Source organism: Salvelinus fontinalis, chromosome 25 (genome assembly GCF_029448725.1).
Source record: "Salvelinus fontinalis isolate EN_2023a chromosome 25, ASM2944872v1, whole genome shotgun sequence".
NCBI classification, from domain to species: Eukaryota; Metazoa; Chordata; class Actinopteri; order Salmoniformes; family Salmonidae; genus Salvelinus; species Salvelinus fontinalis.
In genome coordinates, this window is record NC_074689.1 from 4,553,921 (window position 1) to 4,568,920 (window position 15,000).

A 15,000-nucleotide genomic window follows, 5' to 3' on the forward strand; every position below is an offset into this window, starting at 1 on the left:
AATAGACTAACATATTGACCCGATAAATACTCAGTCTAAAAATATATATTGATTCTTCATCTACCATAGTCCAGCACAACTTTCCTATGTATTAAATTTAAATGGTTTTAAAGTATTGTTTAAATGTATATATTGAAAGGTTTCTGATTTGCTCAGTTAAATTATTCAATTTCTTTATTGCTCTAAATCGAAATGTTCTTTTGCCTATTTCTCTTTTCTGTCTGGATAATGCATAGATGGTGGACAATCTATTCCTAGTATCTACTGAATGTCTGTCTCTTACCAACTGAATACCATTGTGAATAGAGTTTGGCTGTTTTAAATGGTGTATATTATAAAATAAGAATGTTTAAAAAAAATTATCCTGTTGATTGATGATCAACCAAGAGCATTGAGCATGACTACAACAGAAGAACCATATCTCCACCTTAAAACAATCCTTGCTGCTTTGTTCTGTGCAATTTGCAGGCTTCTAATTTCACTTGCTGATGCATTTCCCCAGACCATAGAACAGTAGTTCACCTGACTCTCAATTAATGCTTGTGTTATTTGCTTAAGAATCTTTCCTGGTAAATATTTAGCTGTCCTTCTGATCATGCATGCTGTTTTAATATCTCTTTTTACATAGATTAGATATTTGAGATGACCATGATAAGCAGTTGTCTAGCTGCACTCCTAGTAGTTTGGTTTCTGACACTTCCTCAATTTGTACTCCTCCCATACTTCATTGTATCCCATGCTGTGTTGGCCTTTTCCTAGTGGAAATGACCAACATAACTTGGGTATTCTTGGTGTTTAAAACAAGTTTGTTCCCGGCAAACCCACTCCCTGATATCCTCCAAATCTCCTTGTAAAGCTTGCTGTACCTGTTGAACCGATTGTCTTGCTGTATACATTGTAGTATCATCTGCAAATATGGTAGCTTGTGCTCCATATAAGGCATAAGGAAGGTCATGGTATATATTAAATAAAGAAGTGGCTCAAGGCAGCTGCCCTGCGGTATTCCACAGTTTAAAGCATGAGGGGAAGAACATTAACCATTGATATACAGTTGAAGTCGGACGTTTACATACACATTAGCCAAATACATTTAAACGCAGTTTTTCACAATTCCTGACATTTAATCCCAGTACAAATTTCCTGTCTTAGGTCAGTTAGGATCACCACTTTATTTTAAGAATACGAAATGTCAGAATAATAGTAGAGAGAATGATTTATTTCAGCTTTGATTTCTTTCATCACATTCCCAGTGGGTCAGAAGTTTACATATACTCAATTAGTATTTGGTAGCATTGCCTTTAAATTGTTGGGTCAAACTTGGGTCAATAGTTTTGGGTAGCCTTCCACAAGCTTCCCACAATACGTTTGGTGAATTTTGGCCCCTTCCTCCTGACAGAGCTGGTGTAACGAGTCAGGTTTGTAGGCCTCCTTGCTCGCACACGCTTTTTCAGTTCTGCCTACAAATTTTCTATAGGATTGAGGTCAGGGCTTTGTGATGGCCACTCCAATACCTTCACTTTGTTGTCCTTAAGCCATTTTGCCACAACTTTGGAAGTATGCTTGGGATCATTGACCAGTTGGAAGATCCATTTGCGACCAAGCTTTAACTTGCTGACTGATGTCTTGAGATGTTGCTTCAATATATCCACATCATTTTCCTTTCTCATAATTCCATCTATTTTGTGAAGTGCACCAGTCCCTCCTGCAGCAAAGCACCCCCACAACATGATGCTGCCCCCCTTGTGCTTCACGGTTGGGATGGTGTTCTTTAGCTTGCAAGCCTCCCCCTTTTTCCTCCAAACAGAACGATGGTCATTATGGCCAACATTTCTATTATTGTTTCATCAGACCAGAGGACATTTCTCCAAAAAGTGCAATCTTTGTCCCCATGTGTAGTTGCAAACCGTAGTCTGGCTTTTTTATGGCGGTTTTGGAGCAGTGGCTTCTTACTTGCTGAGCGGCCTTTCAGGTTATGTCGATATAGGACTCGTTTTACTGTGGATATATACTTTTGTACCCGTTTCCTCCAGCATTTTCACAAGGTCCTTTGCTGTTGTTCTGGGATTGATTTGCACTTTTCCAAACAAAGTACATTCATCTCTAGGAGACAGAATGTGTCTCCTTCCTGAGCGGTATGACGGCTGCGTGGTCCCATGGTGTTTATACTTGCATACTGTTGTTTGTATAGATGAACGTGGTACCTTCAGGCATTTGGAAATTGCTCACAAGGATGAACCAGACTTGTGGAGGTCTTCAATTTTTTTTCTGAGGTCTTGGCTGATTTCTTTTGATTTTCCCATGATGTCAAGCAAAGAGGCTGTGAGTTCGAAGTTAGGCCTTGAAATACATCCACAGGTACACCTCCAATGGACTCAAATGATGTCAATTAGCCTGTCAGTAGCATCTAAAGCCATGACATCGTTTTCTGGAATTTTCCAAGCTGTTTAAAGGCACAGTCAACTTTCTGTATGTAAACTTCTGACACACTGGAATTGTGATACAGTGAGTTATAAGTGTAATAATCTGTCTGTAAACAATTGTTGGAAAAATGACTTGTGTCATGTACAAAGTAGATATACTAACCGACTTGCCAAAACCATAGTTTGTTAACAATACATTTGTGGAGTGGTTGAAAAACTAGTTTAAATGATTCCAACCTAAGTGTATGTAAACTTCCAACTTGAACTGTAGGTGAACTTTTTCCTGCCAGTTAGATATGACTGTACCCAATTCAATGCTACCTCCTTAAAACCATAACGCATTCATTCAAATATTTCACGATCCACTAAATCAAATGCTGCACTAAAATCTAAAAATAGTACACCCACAAACCTGCCATTATCCATAGCATTGAGCCACTGGTCAGTCATGTCAACCAATGCAGTGGTAGTGGAATGGGTTTTTCCAATAAGCATGCTGATTTCTGTAATCAGATCATTCTTTTCCATGTACTTCCCATATTTGTCTCCTCACAATACCCTCCAATATCTTGCTGAGTGAAGGGAGTAGACTAATTGGTCAACTATCGGCAGGAGTAATGGGTTGTTTGCTGTCTTTCGGAATAGGACACAGTTTCGCATGCTTCCATACATTTGCAAACATCTCCTTTTCCAGTGACCAATTAAATATGTATTTCAGTGGAGCAGCATAGCGAAGTAAAAAATTGTCCAGAAGATCATAACCTGAAGATGTGCCATCGGGTAATGACTTCAATAGGTTTAACACCTCCTCTACTGACACCGTTTCTAGACTAAAAGAGCAGGTCTTGGTTGCTCATGATATGATCATCAATCCATTGGACAATAGCTTGTTTGGAAGAATGTGTGTTTACATTATTGCTCAGTAAATGAATTTTCTTTGTAATTTTTTTATTTTTTTAATCTGCAAAACGATTAGCAATATCAGCTGGTTTTGTGATTGTTCTCCCGTCAACCTCCACACTAGACGGGCATGATGAGATAGATGCCCCAAGTAAGCCCGTAACTGTATTCCATACCTTTTTACAATCAATAAAAGCGTTGTTGTAAAATAACAGTTTTTTCTTACGATTCAATTTAACTGCATAATTACTATAATTCTGTTCATCAATTTCTAGTTCAGATTTGGTTGCTAAGACTTTTGCCATATTTCTTTGAGAAAAAGCCTCACCCAGTTCAACATCAATCCATGGAGATGGACGAGTCCCAACTGTACTCTTTCTTACTGGGGCATGATGGTCCATTACCTCAGTGGGCAAATCAATAAAACATTCTGTAGCGTAGTTTAAACCATCCTCTAGATAAATCAGCTCCCAGGGTACAGCAGCCAAAACATTTTGAAATAGCTCATGATTAAATGTTTTAACATTTCTCCTGACCACAATCCTTGGGGGTTTCTTTGGAACCTTGGTGTTCATGGTTATGGTCACAATACTATGGTCTGTCCAGCCCACTGGCATTGATCTGGCTTTTAAGCATTGCAATGGTATATTACAGAAAATCAGATCAATGCATGTGTCTGAACGATGACCCAACTTAGTTGATGATCAAATAGTATCCTTAACCATTTGTTTCAAACCACAGTTCTTGACATATCATCAATTTAGTTCTATTCGAATGATTATGATCCTTCCAATTTATATTAAAATAAAAGATAAATACATCTCTTTTGCTATCTGTGGCCTGGTCAAACCCAGTGCATAGGTCATCCAGATAGGAGAACTTAAAGCTAGGAGGTCTATACACACATCCTACCAATATGGGTGCCTGGTGAGGCAGATGTACCTGAGCCCATAGGGCCTCTATTTGACATACATTAAGGTCATCCCTCCTCTTAAAAGGTATATGATTCTGAATGTACAGTGCTACACGCCCACCAGTCCTATTCCTATCTCTTCTCAGTAGACTATATCCTTGAATGTTCATTTGCCCATCATTTACAGATGAATTTTAATGCGTTTTGGTCAAAGCCAAAATATGAATATTATTTATGTGGACCAAGTAAAAAAACTCATGTATTTTGTTAGGAAGGCTACATACATTAATCTGAGCTATATGAAACCCTTTCCTTATCAAGTGGAAATCAATAGAGCATGTATTCGTTATAGTTGAAGTTGTCATGATACACTACAACACACAAACTCACATTTGAACGTTGAATTAAAATTGCCAGGGAGTTACTCTAGAGTCCCGATACAGTTGCCAGTTGATGTAAAGTTTATCCATCACCATGGAGACTCGTTGATTCAGGCAACGCTTTTCCTTCATGATGGGATTTAAAAAAAAATATATCTGTTCATTGATCTCGGTGGGGAAGTGATCACTCATTCCTAAATCAGTGTTTCTGAGTTCTCTGCCCATTCTATGGACTATGGAGAAAGTGACATTACGCATGACATCAGTGGGCAGTTTCAGTTGAGTTGACATAAAGTCTCGGACAGTGTCCTCACAGCCTCTGCTGTTGTCATTCTCCGGTATCCCTGAAAATATTAGATTGTCCCGCATTGATCGACACTGTACATCAGCAAGGTTTCTTTAAGTTGTTTGTTCTCCCTTTGCACCACCTCCACCGTGCCGTGAAAAGAGTCTACAGTACCTTTCAGCTCCGTGTTCTCTTTCCTTAGATCATCAATCTGACATTGGCTGAATTCTAGACTGGCACATAATGCATTGATGTCCTCTCGTAGTATATCCAAGATATCATGTTTGGCAAGCCGTTCATTGATGGATTTTAACAAGTCAACATCCAAAAACCTCTCTCCACACGCGCCCTCTTGCTTGGGGATGGTTTGGTGCCATCGTTGATACCGCTTGGCCAACTTGGATTTGGTTTGTCTTGTAGATTGGGTTTGTCGTCCTTAACAACGCTTGAATCCTCCGAAACCAGCGACATGTTTCTTTGAGTTCGTAAGTATCTCTCGTCGATGAATCGCTCAAGCTCTTCAATGGATTCTGAATCATCCAGCGTGTTAGCAGGCAGAGTAAAAAAAAAAAGAAAAACGTTAACTTAGCTATTATCTAGTCAGTATCTCCAACTCGATCGCATAGCAGTTTGATTGTTGCAATGAGACTCGAAACCCTATATTTAACCCCCAAGACATTGGGAAACAATCTCTTAGAGGAGAACAAAACAAAATGGAGACCAATAGCAGAAGTGATTTCTCACGGACTTTACTGTGGATAGACATAATCAATGCAGTGTGTGTATCTGATCGTTTCTTTAGAGGAGACCGGACACTGCTTAGCCCTACTGAGGCCCTACTGAGGCCCTACTGAGGCCCTACTGAGGCCCTACTGAGGCGTTCCACTCCAATCAAAACATTTTGTTCGAACAGGTGCACCACTCAATTGGATATTGTTCTGCATTTGCCCTTTTCCTCGTTATGCCAGGTTTTTGGTTTCACAGCGAAGAGAAGCTGCCAACGCGAGGATGCATAAGAAAAGCTCCTTTGTCTCGCAAATGTTCTAGACAAAACACCTGCACTCTCAGCTTCACATCTGTCAGGAATAAAGCCACTGTTTGCCTTGCCTGTGTGTGTGTGTGTGCTTCAGTATTAAAATGTATGACTTTGCACAGTCTGCATTTAAAAAGGGCAACCTGCCATAAGCTAATGCCTCAATGACATAGAAACAACAGTTAATTCATACAGGCATTATACCGTATATATAGTAATGGTACAAAACTGGCATGGATCAATGTTGAATGAATTTGATTCACGTGTCAATTTCAAGCAGAAAGTATTTGCACACCAGCCACTACAAATGTCCACTTCATTTTTCAGAACGCTACGGTCCATTCGGAAAGTATTCAGACCCCTTGACTTTTTGTTACATCGCAGCCTCATTCGAAAATTGATTACATTGTCCGCCATCCCCCCCTCATCAACCTACAAACAATACCCCATAATGACAAAGCAAAAACAGGTTGTTAGAAATGTATGCAAATTTATAAAACAACAAAAAACAATTATCACATTTACGTAAGTATTCAGACACTTTACTCAGTACTTTGTTGAAGTACCTTTGGCATCGATTACAGCCTTGAGTCTTCTTGGGTATGACACTATAGGTTTGGCACACCTGTATTTGGGGAGTTTCTCATTTTTTTCTGCAGATCCTCTCTAGCTCTGTTGGGTTGGATGGGGAGCGTCGCTGCACAGCTATTTTCAGGTCTCTCCAGAGATGTTCGATTGGGTTCAAGTTCGGGCTCTGGCTGGGCCACTCAAGGGCATTCAGAGACTTGTCCCGAAGCCACTTCTATGTTGTCTCGGCTGTGTGCTTAGGGTCGTTGTCCTGTTGGAAGGTGAACCTTCGCCCCAGTCTGAGGTCCTGAGGCGCTCTGGAGCAGGTTTCATCAAGGATCTCTCTGAACTTTGCTCTGTTCATCTATCCCTCGATCCTGACTAGTCTCTCAGTCCCTGTCGCTGAAAAACATCCCCACAGCATGATGCTGCCACCCCCGTGCTTCACCATAGGGATGGTGCCAGGTTTCCTCCAGATGTGACGCTTTGCATTCAGTCCAATCTTGGTTTCATCAGACCAGAGAATCTTGTTTCTCATGGTCTGAGAGTCCTGTAGGTGCCTTTTGGCAAACTCCAAGCAAGCTGTCATGTGCCTTTTACTGAGGAGTGGCTTCGTCTGGCTACTCTACCATAAAGGCCTGATGGGTGGAGTGCTGCAGAGATGGGAGAACCTTCCAGAAGGACAACTATCTCCACAGAGGGCCTCTGGAGCTCTGTCAGAGTGACCATCTGGTTTTTGGTAAACTCCCTTCATGCTCAGTTTGGCCCGGGCGGCCAGCTCTAGGAAAAGTCTTGATGGTTCCAAACTTCTTCCATTTAGGAATGATGGTGGCCACTGTGTTCTTGGGGACCTTCAATGCGCCAGACATTTTATGTTACCCTTCCCTAGATATGTGCCTTGACACAATCCAGTCTCAGAGCTCTACGGACAATTCCTTCAACCTCATGGCTTTGTTTTTGCTCTGACATGCACTGTTACTGTGGGACCTTATGTAGACAGGTGTGTGTCTTTCCAAATCATGTCCAATCAATCGAATTTACCACAGGTGGACTCCAATCAAGTTGTAGAAACATCAAGAATGATCAATGTAAACAGGATGCACCGGAGCTCAATTTTGAGTCTTATAGCAAAGGGTCTGAATACTTATGTAAATAAGGTATGTTTTGTATTTTTAATACATTTGAAAAAAAAATGCAAAAAAAATGTTTTTGCTTTGTTATGTCTGTGTAGATTGATGAGGAAAAACATTTATTTAATACATTTTAGAATAAGGCTGTAACGTAACAAAATGTGGAAAAAGTCAAGGGGTCTGAATACTTTCCGAATGCCCTGTATACACTATTATAGCTGTATCACTTCATGAGCAGGCGTGATCTGGGATTGGTACATCAATTTTGGGACTTTTAAATCAAAATCAAATCAAATTTGATTGGTCACGTACACATGATTAGCAGCTGCTATTGCAAGTGTAGCGAAATGCTTGTGCTTCTCGTTCCCACAGTGCAGCAATTTCTTACTTATAATCGAACAATTCCACAACATCTACCTATTACACACAAATCTAAGTAAAAGAATGGAATAAGAATACATACATATAAATATATGGATTATCAAATTTAAATTAAATAAAGCCATTTGATTATTGAAGAATCTAACCGCTTTGCTGTTTGAATCCCAGACCAACTTATTGCAAGTGTCATATTTCTGTTACATGTACTGTACTTGAAATACGTATTTGAATGACTTCTGAGTATTTTTGTCTTTGAATTACACTGGGCTGAACTACACTCCAATGTTTTTTGTATTTTCAAAATACTGTAAGTTGTATCCATTTTGTGGCCCTGCTTTACCCCTGCATTGGTGTCATGAGAATTTTCTTCTCAATGTTCATAAACTGAACTTCAATTAAAATACTCTGTCTGTTACTAAGATTTTGTAAGGTTCTTATTCAAATGAAACAGACAGAGGCCAGTCTCCATAGTCAGCATGTTTATTTGCGAGAGCTCTGCTTATCATTTCCTGTACATTGGTCTATTTACCTCACATTTCGTCATAAAATGTCCCTCCTCTCAGAAACAATGACAATATAGTTCACAAGTCTTCTCCTTCTCATACATTGCCTGCCACCTGTTATACAATCTACTACAAGCCCAAGGTTTCTCCCCTCCCTGGGTGGGGAGACTTCCTTCCCTGTTATCAGTTCCACAGTGGTCACAAGTTGTCTGACACAGTTCCTTGCCTGCTAACAGTCCCTCTTTCTTATGGACAAACATTATTTATCATTATACAGAGACAGGGTAGAATTCTGTTAGTTATAGTTCTACATTAAATGTATACATAATTTAGTCATTATTCATAAAATTCCTAACAATTGGTATCAGAAGTCTCTTTTTTTTGGTACTGAGAAAGTTGTTGCTGTTCGGGCCAGCTACCTGCAAATGTATTGTTGTATTTTAATTAAATACATTACAAAATACAGCCCAGAGTAATTCAAATGATAGAACACTTGGAAGTAATTCAAATATGTATTTCAAATACAAGTATTGTGTAGTTCATTTTGATACATTGATCTTCATGGCATTTTGTATTTGTATTTTATAATTGTATTTTGTCATTTTTGCCCATCCCTGGATGAGATCAAAGTCCATTGCCTAACTCATATGGTCTGTTAAAGGAACAATCTGGGATTCAAACATCATCAAAGCGGCCACCGCCAGTGCCTAGGCCAGAACAAATAAACTCAAACCTGTGCGGGTGTGTGTGTGCAACCTGTGCGTGAGCGTATGTGTGTGTGTGGAAGACAACGCCCATAGGTCTCCTAGAGTAGTCCAGTAGTCTAGAGAGACAGAATAAGTGTGTGAATTGCTCCTGAGGGTTAAACAATGACAGAACTGATAAGACAGCTCATGAGAACTGGGTTGCGTATTCATGCAGTGTGCGTGTGTGTGTGTGTGTGTGTGTGTGTGTGTGTGTGTGTGTGTGTGTGTGTGTGTGTGTGTGTGTGTGTGTGTGTGTGTGTGTGTGTGTGTGTGTGTGTGTGTGTGTGTGGGTGGGTGGGTGAGTGTGTTCACTTTTTATAACACTGCTCATAACATATGTCTACTTCCTGTTAAACAATCAACAGTAGAGCAATCAATGGTTATTTCTTAAATGTTCTGCCGTGCATGCAGTAGTTGTTTTAGAAATGGTGGTTTCTCCTTAATATCCTATGTGTTTGATTCATTTCAGTAAAATACTATACTACACAATGTATGCTTATACAGTAGGAAATAGATGCAGACTGAAGCACAGTTTCATAAATAACAGAGAGAATTAATCAATAGTAGTCCCTAGACTTAATATTACTTTACTCTACTACTAAAGCAAAACACTACAGAATCTATCAGCACACTCCACTTCCCATCAAGCAAAGCTGCCGTCTCTCTACAAAGACACAATACATGATGCTGGGCTCATTGAAAGGGTTGTTGTGATTGTAATAACTGCAATAACACTCCTGTTATGCATCCCAAAATGGCACTCTATTCCCAATACAGTGCCCATCTTTTAACCAGGACCCAATAGGGCTCTGGGCAAAAGTACACATGGAGGAGACTCCTCTTGGCTAGATAGATGAAGCATCCAAGAGGACTAGGGAGGATGGGGTTCAGATGATCAGAAAGGATTTTGGGGTTAGAACACGCGAGGAATGAGGTCTTTGCGCGTTAGTTCCGTTACATCAGCAGGAAACCAACATGGAGGAGAGCAGGAGATTTGGAGAAGAATGGACAAGGAAAAGCCCCATGAATGTAGTTCCGTTATTTCCGGAGAACTGCGCTAAAGCACACACAAGGCTCCCTCGATTCCCACAAAATTGGGCACGGAGAACAGAAGACCCCCATGAACAGAAGACCCCCATAAACAGATCAAGGAAGACGGGAGGTTGGGGGGAGGGGGGGGTCATTCCTCTACCTAGATGCTGAGAGGGAGGGATGATAAGTAGGAGAGAAGAGGGTAGAGGAGGATAGGGGGAGAGTGATGGAAGAGGTTGGGCCCACATAGAGGGTGTTATTTATACGTTAGACTGACTAGAATGGCCTATTCCGCACTGGAGCCGTTTCCATGGGAATGGCTGGCATATTGCACATAATAATACCTGTCGTAAATACAGTATATATATATTTTTTTTTTATAAAAGCACCACAGTAGGGATGGACTTAAAATTAGACCCTCTATATTCCTTTGCTCAGACAGGAATTAAAAGATGCACTATGCAGAAATTGCTCCTCCATTTCCTGGTTTCTAAAATTATAATAGTCGCCTAATTTCAGTTTATGTGACAAAACAAGCAAGTATAGTGTAGAGAATCATTGTATCATCTAAACCGCTGTGTAATATATTTTCCACAAACAAAAACATTGTATTTTAAGTTGTTTGAAGATGGTGAACAAAAGCGAAAGTAAAGTACTCACCCTGGCATCGCCGTTGGTGGGTCTTGGGCCGTGACTGAAGGCTTGTGCGGGGTCCTTGTGGTACACCTTCAGGCAGGAGTGATCCGTGATGGTCCTGTAGAGAGAAACATCCGAAGTTTGACGAGGTGCCCAGATTATATCACTATCGGACAGCGGTCTGTCTCCTCTAGCTGCGAGACTCCTATACCGAGACATTGGTGTGTACTCTGACAAGGCGATGTCATACACAGTCCGTGGTCTGGTGTACTGACCGTACACTGGCTGAGACATCACGGTGCTGTGTCAAAGTGTCCAATTAGTCCAAAAATGTTCTAGTAGTGTTATGGTAAATAGTTATCCTCTAATAAATAAAGCTCCTAAGTAAAGCTCTCTCTGTCTAGATGTGTTCCGAGTCAGCGAGTACTCCTGCGCTCTACCGTACCAGTCTGCGAGGAACGAACATGTGACAACTTTTACAGCCCTGATAAAAAAAAAGATGACGGCTAGTCATAAAGTAAACATCCCACCACCGCAAGAACATTACAGATAGAGAACACTTGTTTTTCCATTTGAGCCTTCAGAATTGAGTATAATTGCCCAGTGTGCCAAAAGCTTGTACTATACAGGAATTCAAATATAGTCAAATACAATATAGTCACTAAACAGCTTCTGTTTGCACTGTCAAATCATTCCCTGGGCAATCCGTATACAGTGCATTTGGAAAGTATTCAGACCCCTTGACTTATCCCACCTTTTGTTACATTACAGCCTTATTCTAAAATGGATTCAATAGTCCCCCCCCCCTCCCCTCATCAATCTACACACAATACCCCATGATGAAAAAGGGCACCCTTTACTCAGTACTTTGTTGAAGCACATTTGCCAGCGATTACAGCCTTGAGTCTTCCTGGGTATGATGCTACAAGCTTGGCACACCTGTATTTGGGGAGTTTCTCCCATTCTTCTCTGCAGATCCTCACCATCTCTGTCAGGTTGGATGGGGAGCGTTGCTGCACAGCTGTTTTCAGGTCTCTCCAGAGATGTTCGAATGGGTTCAAGTTCGGGCTCTGGCTGGATCACTCAAGGACATGCAGAGACTTGTCCCGAAGCCACTCTTGCGTTGTCTCGGCTGTGTGCTTAGGGTTGTTGTCCTGATGGAAGGTGAACCTCCCCCCAAGTCTGAGGTCCTGAGCACTCTGGAGCAGGTTTTCATCAAGCATATCTCTGTACTTTGCTCCGTTCATCTTTCCCTCAATCCTGACTAGTCTCCCAGTCCCTGCCGCTGAAAAACATCCCCACAGCATGATGCTGCCACCACCATGCTTCATCTTAGGGTTGGTGCCAGGTTGGTGCCAGGTTTCCTACAGACGTATGACATTCATGCCAAAGTTTTCAATCTTGGTTTCATCATACCAGAGAATCTTGTTTCTCAAGATCAGTCCTTTAGGTGCCTTTTGGCAAACTTCAAGCGGACTGTCATGTGCCTTTTACTGAGGAGTGGCTTCTGTCATAAAGATTGGCCACTCTACCATAAAGGCCTGATTGGTGGAGTGCTGCATAGATGGAAGTCCTTCTGGAAGGTTCTCCCATCTCCACAGAGGAACTCTGGAGCTCTGTCAGCGTGACCTTCTGGTTCTTGGTCACCTCCCTGACCAAGGCCCTTCTCCCCCGAATGCTCAGTTTGGTTTGGCAGCCAGCTCTAGGAATAGTCTTGGTGGTTCCAAACTTCTTCCATTTAAGAATGATGGAGGCCTCTGTGTTCTTTGGGACCTTCAATGCTGCAGACATTTCCCCAGATCTGTGCCTCGACCCAATCCTGTCTCGGGAATATTCCTTAGACCTCATGGCTTGGTTTTTGCTCTGACATGCACTGTCAACTGTGGGACCTTTCATAGAACATTGTGTGCCTTTCCAAATCATGTCCAATCAATTGATTTTACCACAGGTGGACTCCAATCAGGTTGTAGAAACAGCTCAAGGATGCTCAATGGAAACAGGAAAAATCCAAGCTCAATTTCGAGTCTCATAACGAAGGGTCTTAGTACCTTTATAAATAAGGTACTTCTGTTTTTCTTATACATTCACAAAAGTTTCTAAAAACCTGTTTTCGCTTCGTTATTATGGGGTATTGTGTGTAGATGAAAAATGTAATTGAATCCATTTTAGAATAAGGCTGTAACGTAACAAAATGTGGGAAAAGTCAAGGGGTCTGAATACTTTCCAAATGCTCTGTATATATGGTTGGACTTTATGAAGTGTTGTCTCCCATAAACACACCCATAATACCAGGAAGTGGTGGATTGGTGACGTGACTGTGTGTGGGGATGACTGTGAGGGCAAGAAACCCTGGTCAGTGTTGTCTTACAGAATCTCACTGGTGTTCGTTTTTCCCTCTGTGTTAAAAGAAAGGCAGGCTAACGCTAATGCTACATGTGCCTCTGCAAAGAGACACTTAACATACGTCCCAAATGGCACCCCATTCCCTACATAGTGTATTACTTTTTACCAGAGTTCCTTTGTGCCCTGGTCAAAAGTAGTGCACCAAGTAGGGAATATGGTGCCATTTGAGACTCATTAAAAGTGTCTCTCTGCACAAGCACATGTTTCTGCACATAGAAGACAGCCAGACTGTGGCCACATTTGATACAGCTCCCTCACTCACTTTAAATCTGTGGCTCTGGAAGAAACAAGACTGTTTATGGGTTATTGTCCAATCCTTTTGTCCTGCCAACTGAGCAGGAAGGACACGTGTAAAAACACATGAAGTCGACCACAATAGAACGTTCCACTTTCCATCACGTGGGACAACATTTGAGAAAGTAGAGGCTCTAAAACTGTTCTCACGACCCAAAATGGCACCCTAATGTCTATGTAGTGCACTACGTTTGATCCGGGCCCATAGGCAAACCCAAAGTAGTGCACTAGATAAGGATTAGGGTGTCATTTGGGACTGTATTGTTTGGGTTTGTTTAGGTGTTGTTGGAACTAAAGCGTCCACTACAGTAGGGCTCCACATCCCGAGGCCTTTCATCCACACAGCTATTGGGTTGACTGGGAAGTGGAGAGGGTCACTTCCTGTGTTGCGTAAGTTGAGCTCATTAGACAGGAAGAGCCTAAGGAGGGGAGAGAGGAAGGCTGCTGGGTAACCCTGAGGACCTTACAGGGGTGAGACTGAGACATAGGGAGGAAACCCCCAAATGACCTGCTCTAGCTAACCCAGTGTGGGAAAATAGAGACATAACACACACACACAAACATTTACCTGACGTCAGTAAGCTCGTAGTACATGTTCCTCATGTCATCTTTGACATAGACGGCCACACTCGGAGACTCCAGCATCTTCATGGTGAGCTGCTGGGGGAAGGCACTCACAAACAGAGCCCTGATGGTGTCGCCACTGGTGATCTCATTGGGCATCCGGATCTGCTTGGTCTCCTCTCCGTACTGCAGGTACAGCACGCCTGGGAAGTAGAGAGGGTTACCAAAGAGTTAATGATTGGTTGATGATGATCTGGTGGCTGTTAACCATGTACAGGAACATGACATCAGTGTTATGGGCCACGATTCAAAGTTGTGCACTATATAGTGAATAGGGTGCCATTTTGGGACGCATGCTTTGTGTACTGTGGGGCCACATGAGGTGTACGCAGTCGGACATACAGCACAAACATACAGCACAAACACTATATCTTCAGTGTATTTCCATTGAGTTAAAGACCAGACGTTTCCGGTAGTATAATACAGATCCTATAGGCTCCATTAAAGAGAGAGAGGATCCAGGAAATAACGTGCTGAGCCCCTATTTGGTACATACATCTCAGGCTCTATAACTAATAGTAGGGCTTCCTTGTAACAATGTAGTCAGTTGGTGAACCAACTCGCTCTTTCAATGGTGTACTGTTATGTTAGCAGTTAGCCACTAGCTTTTCATTATGATGAAAGACCTTGCAGATGATCCTAATACTACGTGTGTTATTTGATGACTGGGAGTGCGTCACAAATGGAACACTATTCCCTTGAGAGTGCACTACGTTTGACCAGGGCCTACAGGGAATAGGGTGCCATTTGGG

At 41.7% G+C, this 15,000-nt stretch overlaps 1 protein-coding gene across 14 annotated transcripts in view; it reads right to left on the reverse strand.

The window, feature by feature from the left end:
* LOC129822781 (sickle tail protein-like) overlaps window positions 1-15,000 on the reverse strand; it is a 259,380-nt gene that overhangs the window by 30,011 nt on the left and 214,369 nt on the right. For all 14 annotated transcript variants that reach the window (XM_055881197.1, XM_055881195.1, XM_055881191.1 and 11 more), the window contains 2 exons: window positions 14,193-14,391; window positions 10,952-11,045 (listed from right to left, as the gene is read on the reverse strand). In XM_055881197.1, the coding sequence (XP_055737172.1) occupies window positions 10,952-11,045; window positions 14,193-14,391 (293 nt within the window). The remainder of the gene's footprint in view (window positions 1-10,951; window positions 11,046-14,192; window positions 14,392-15,000) is intronic.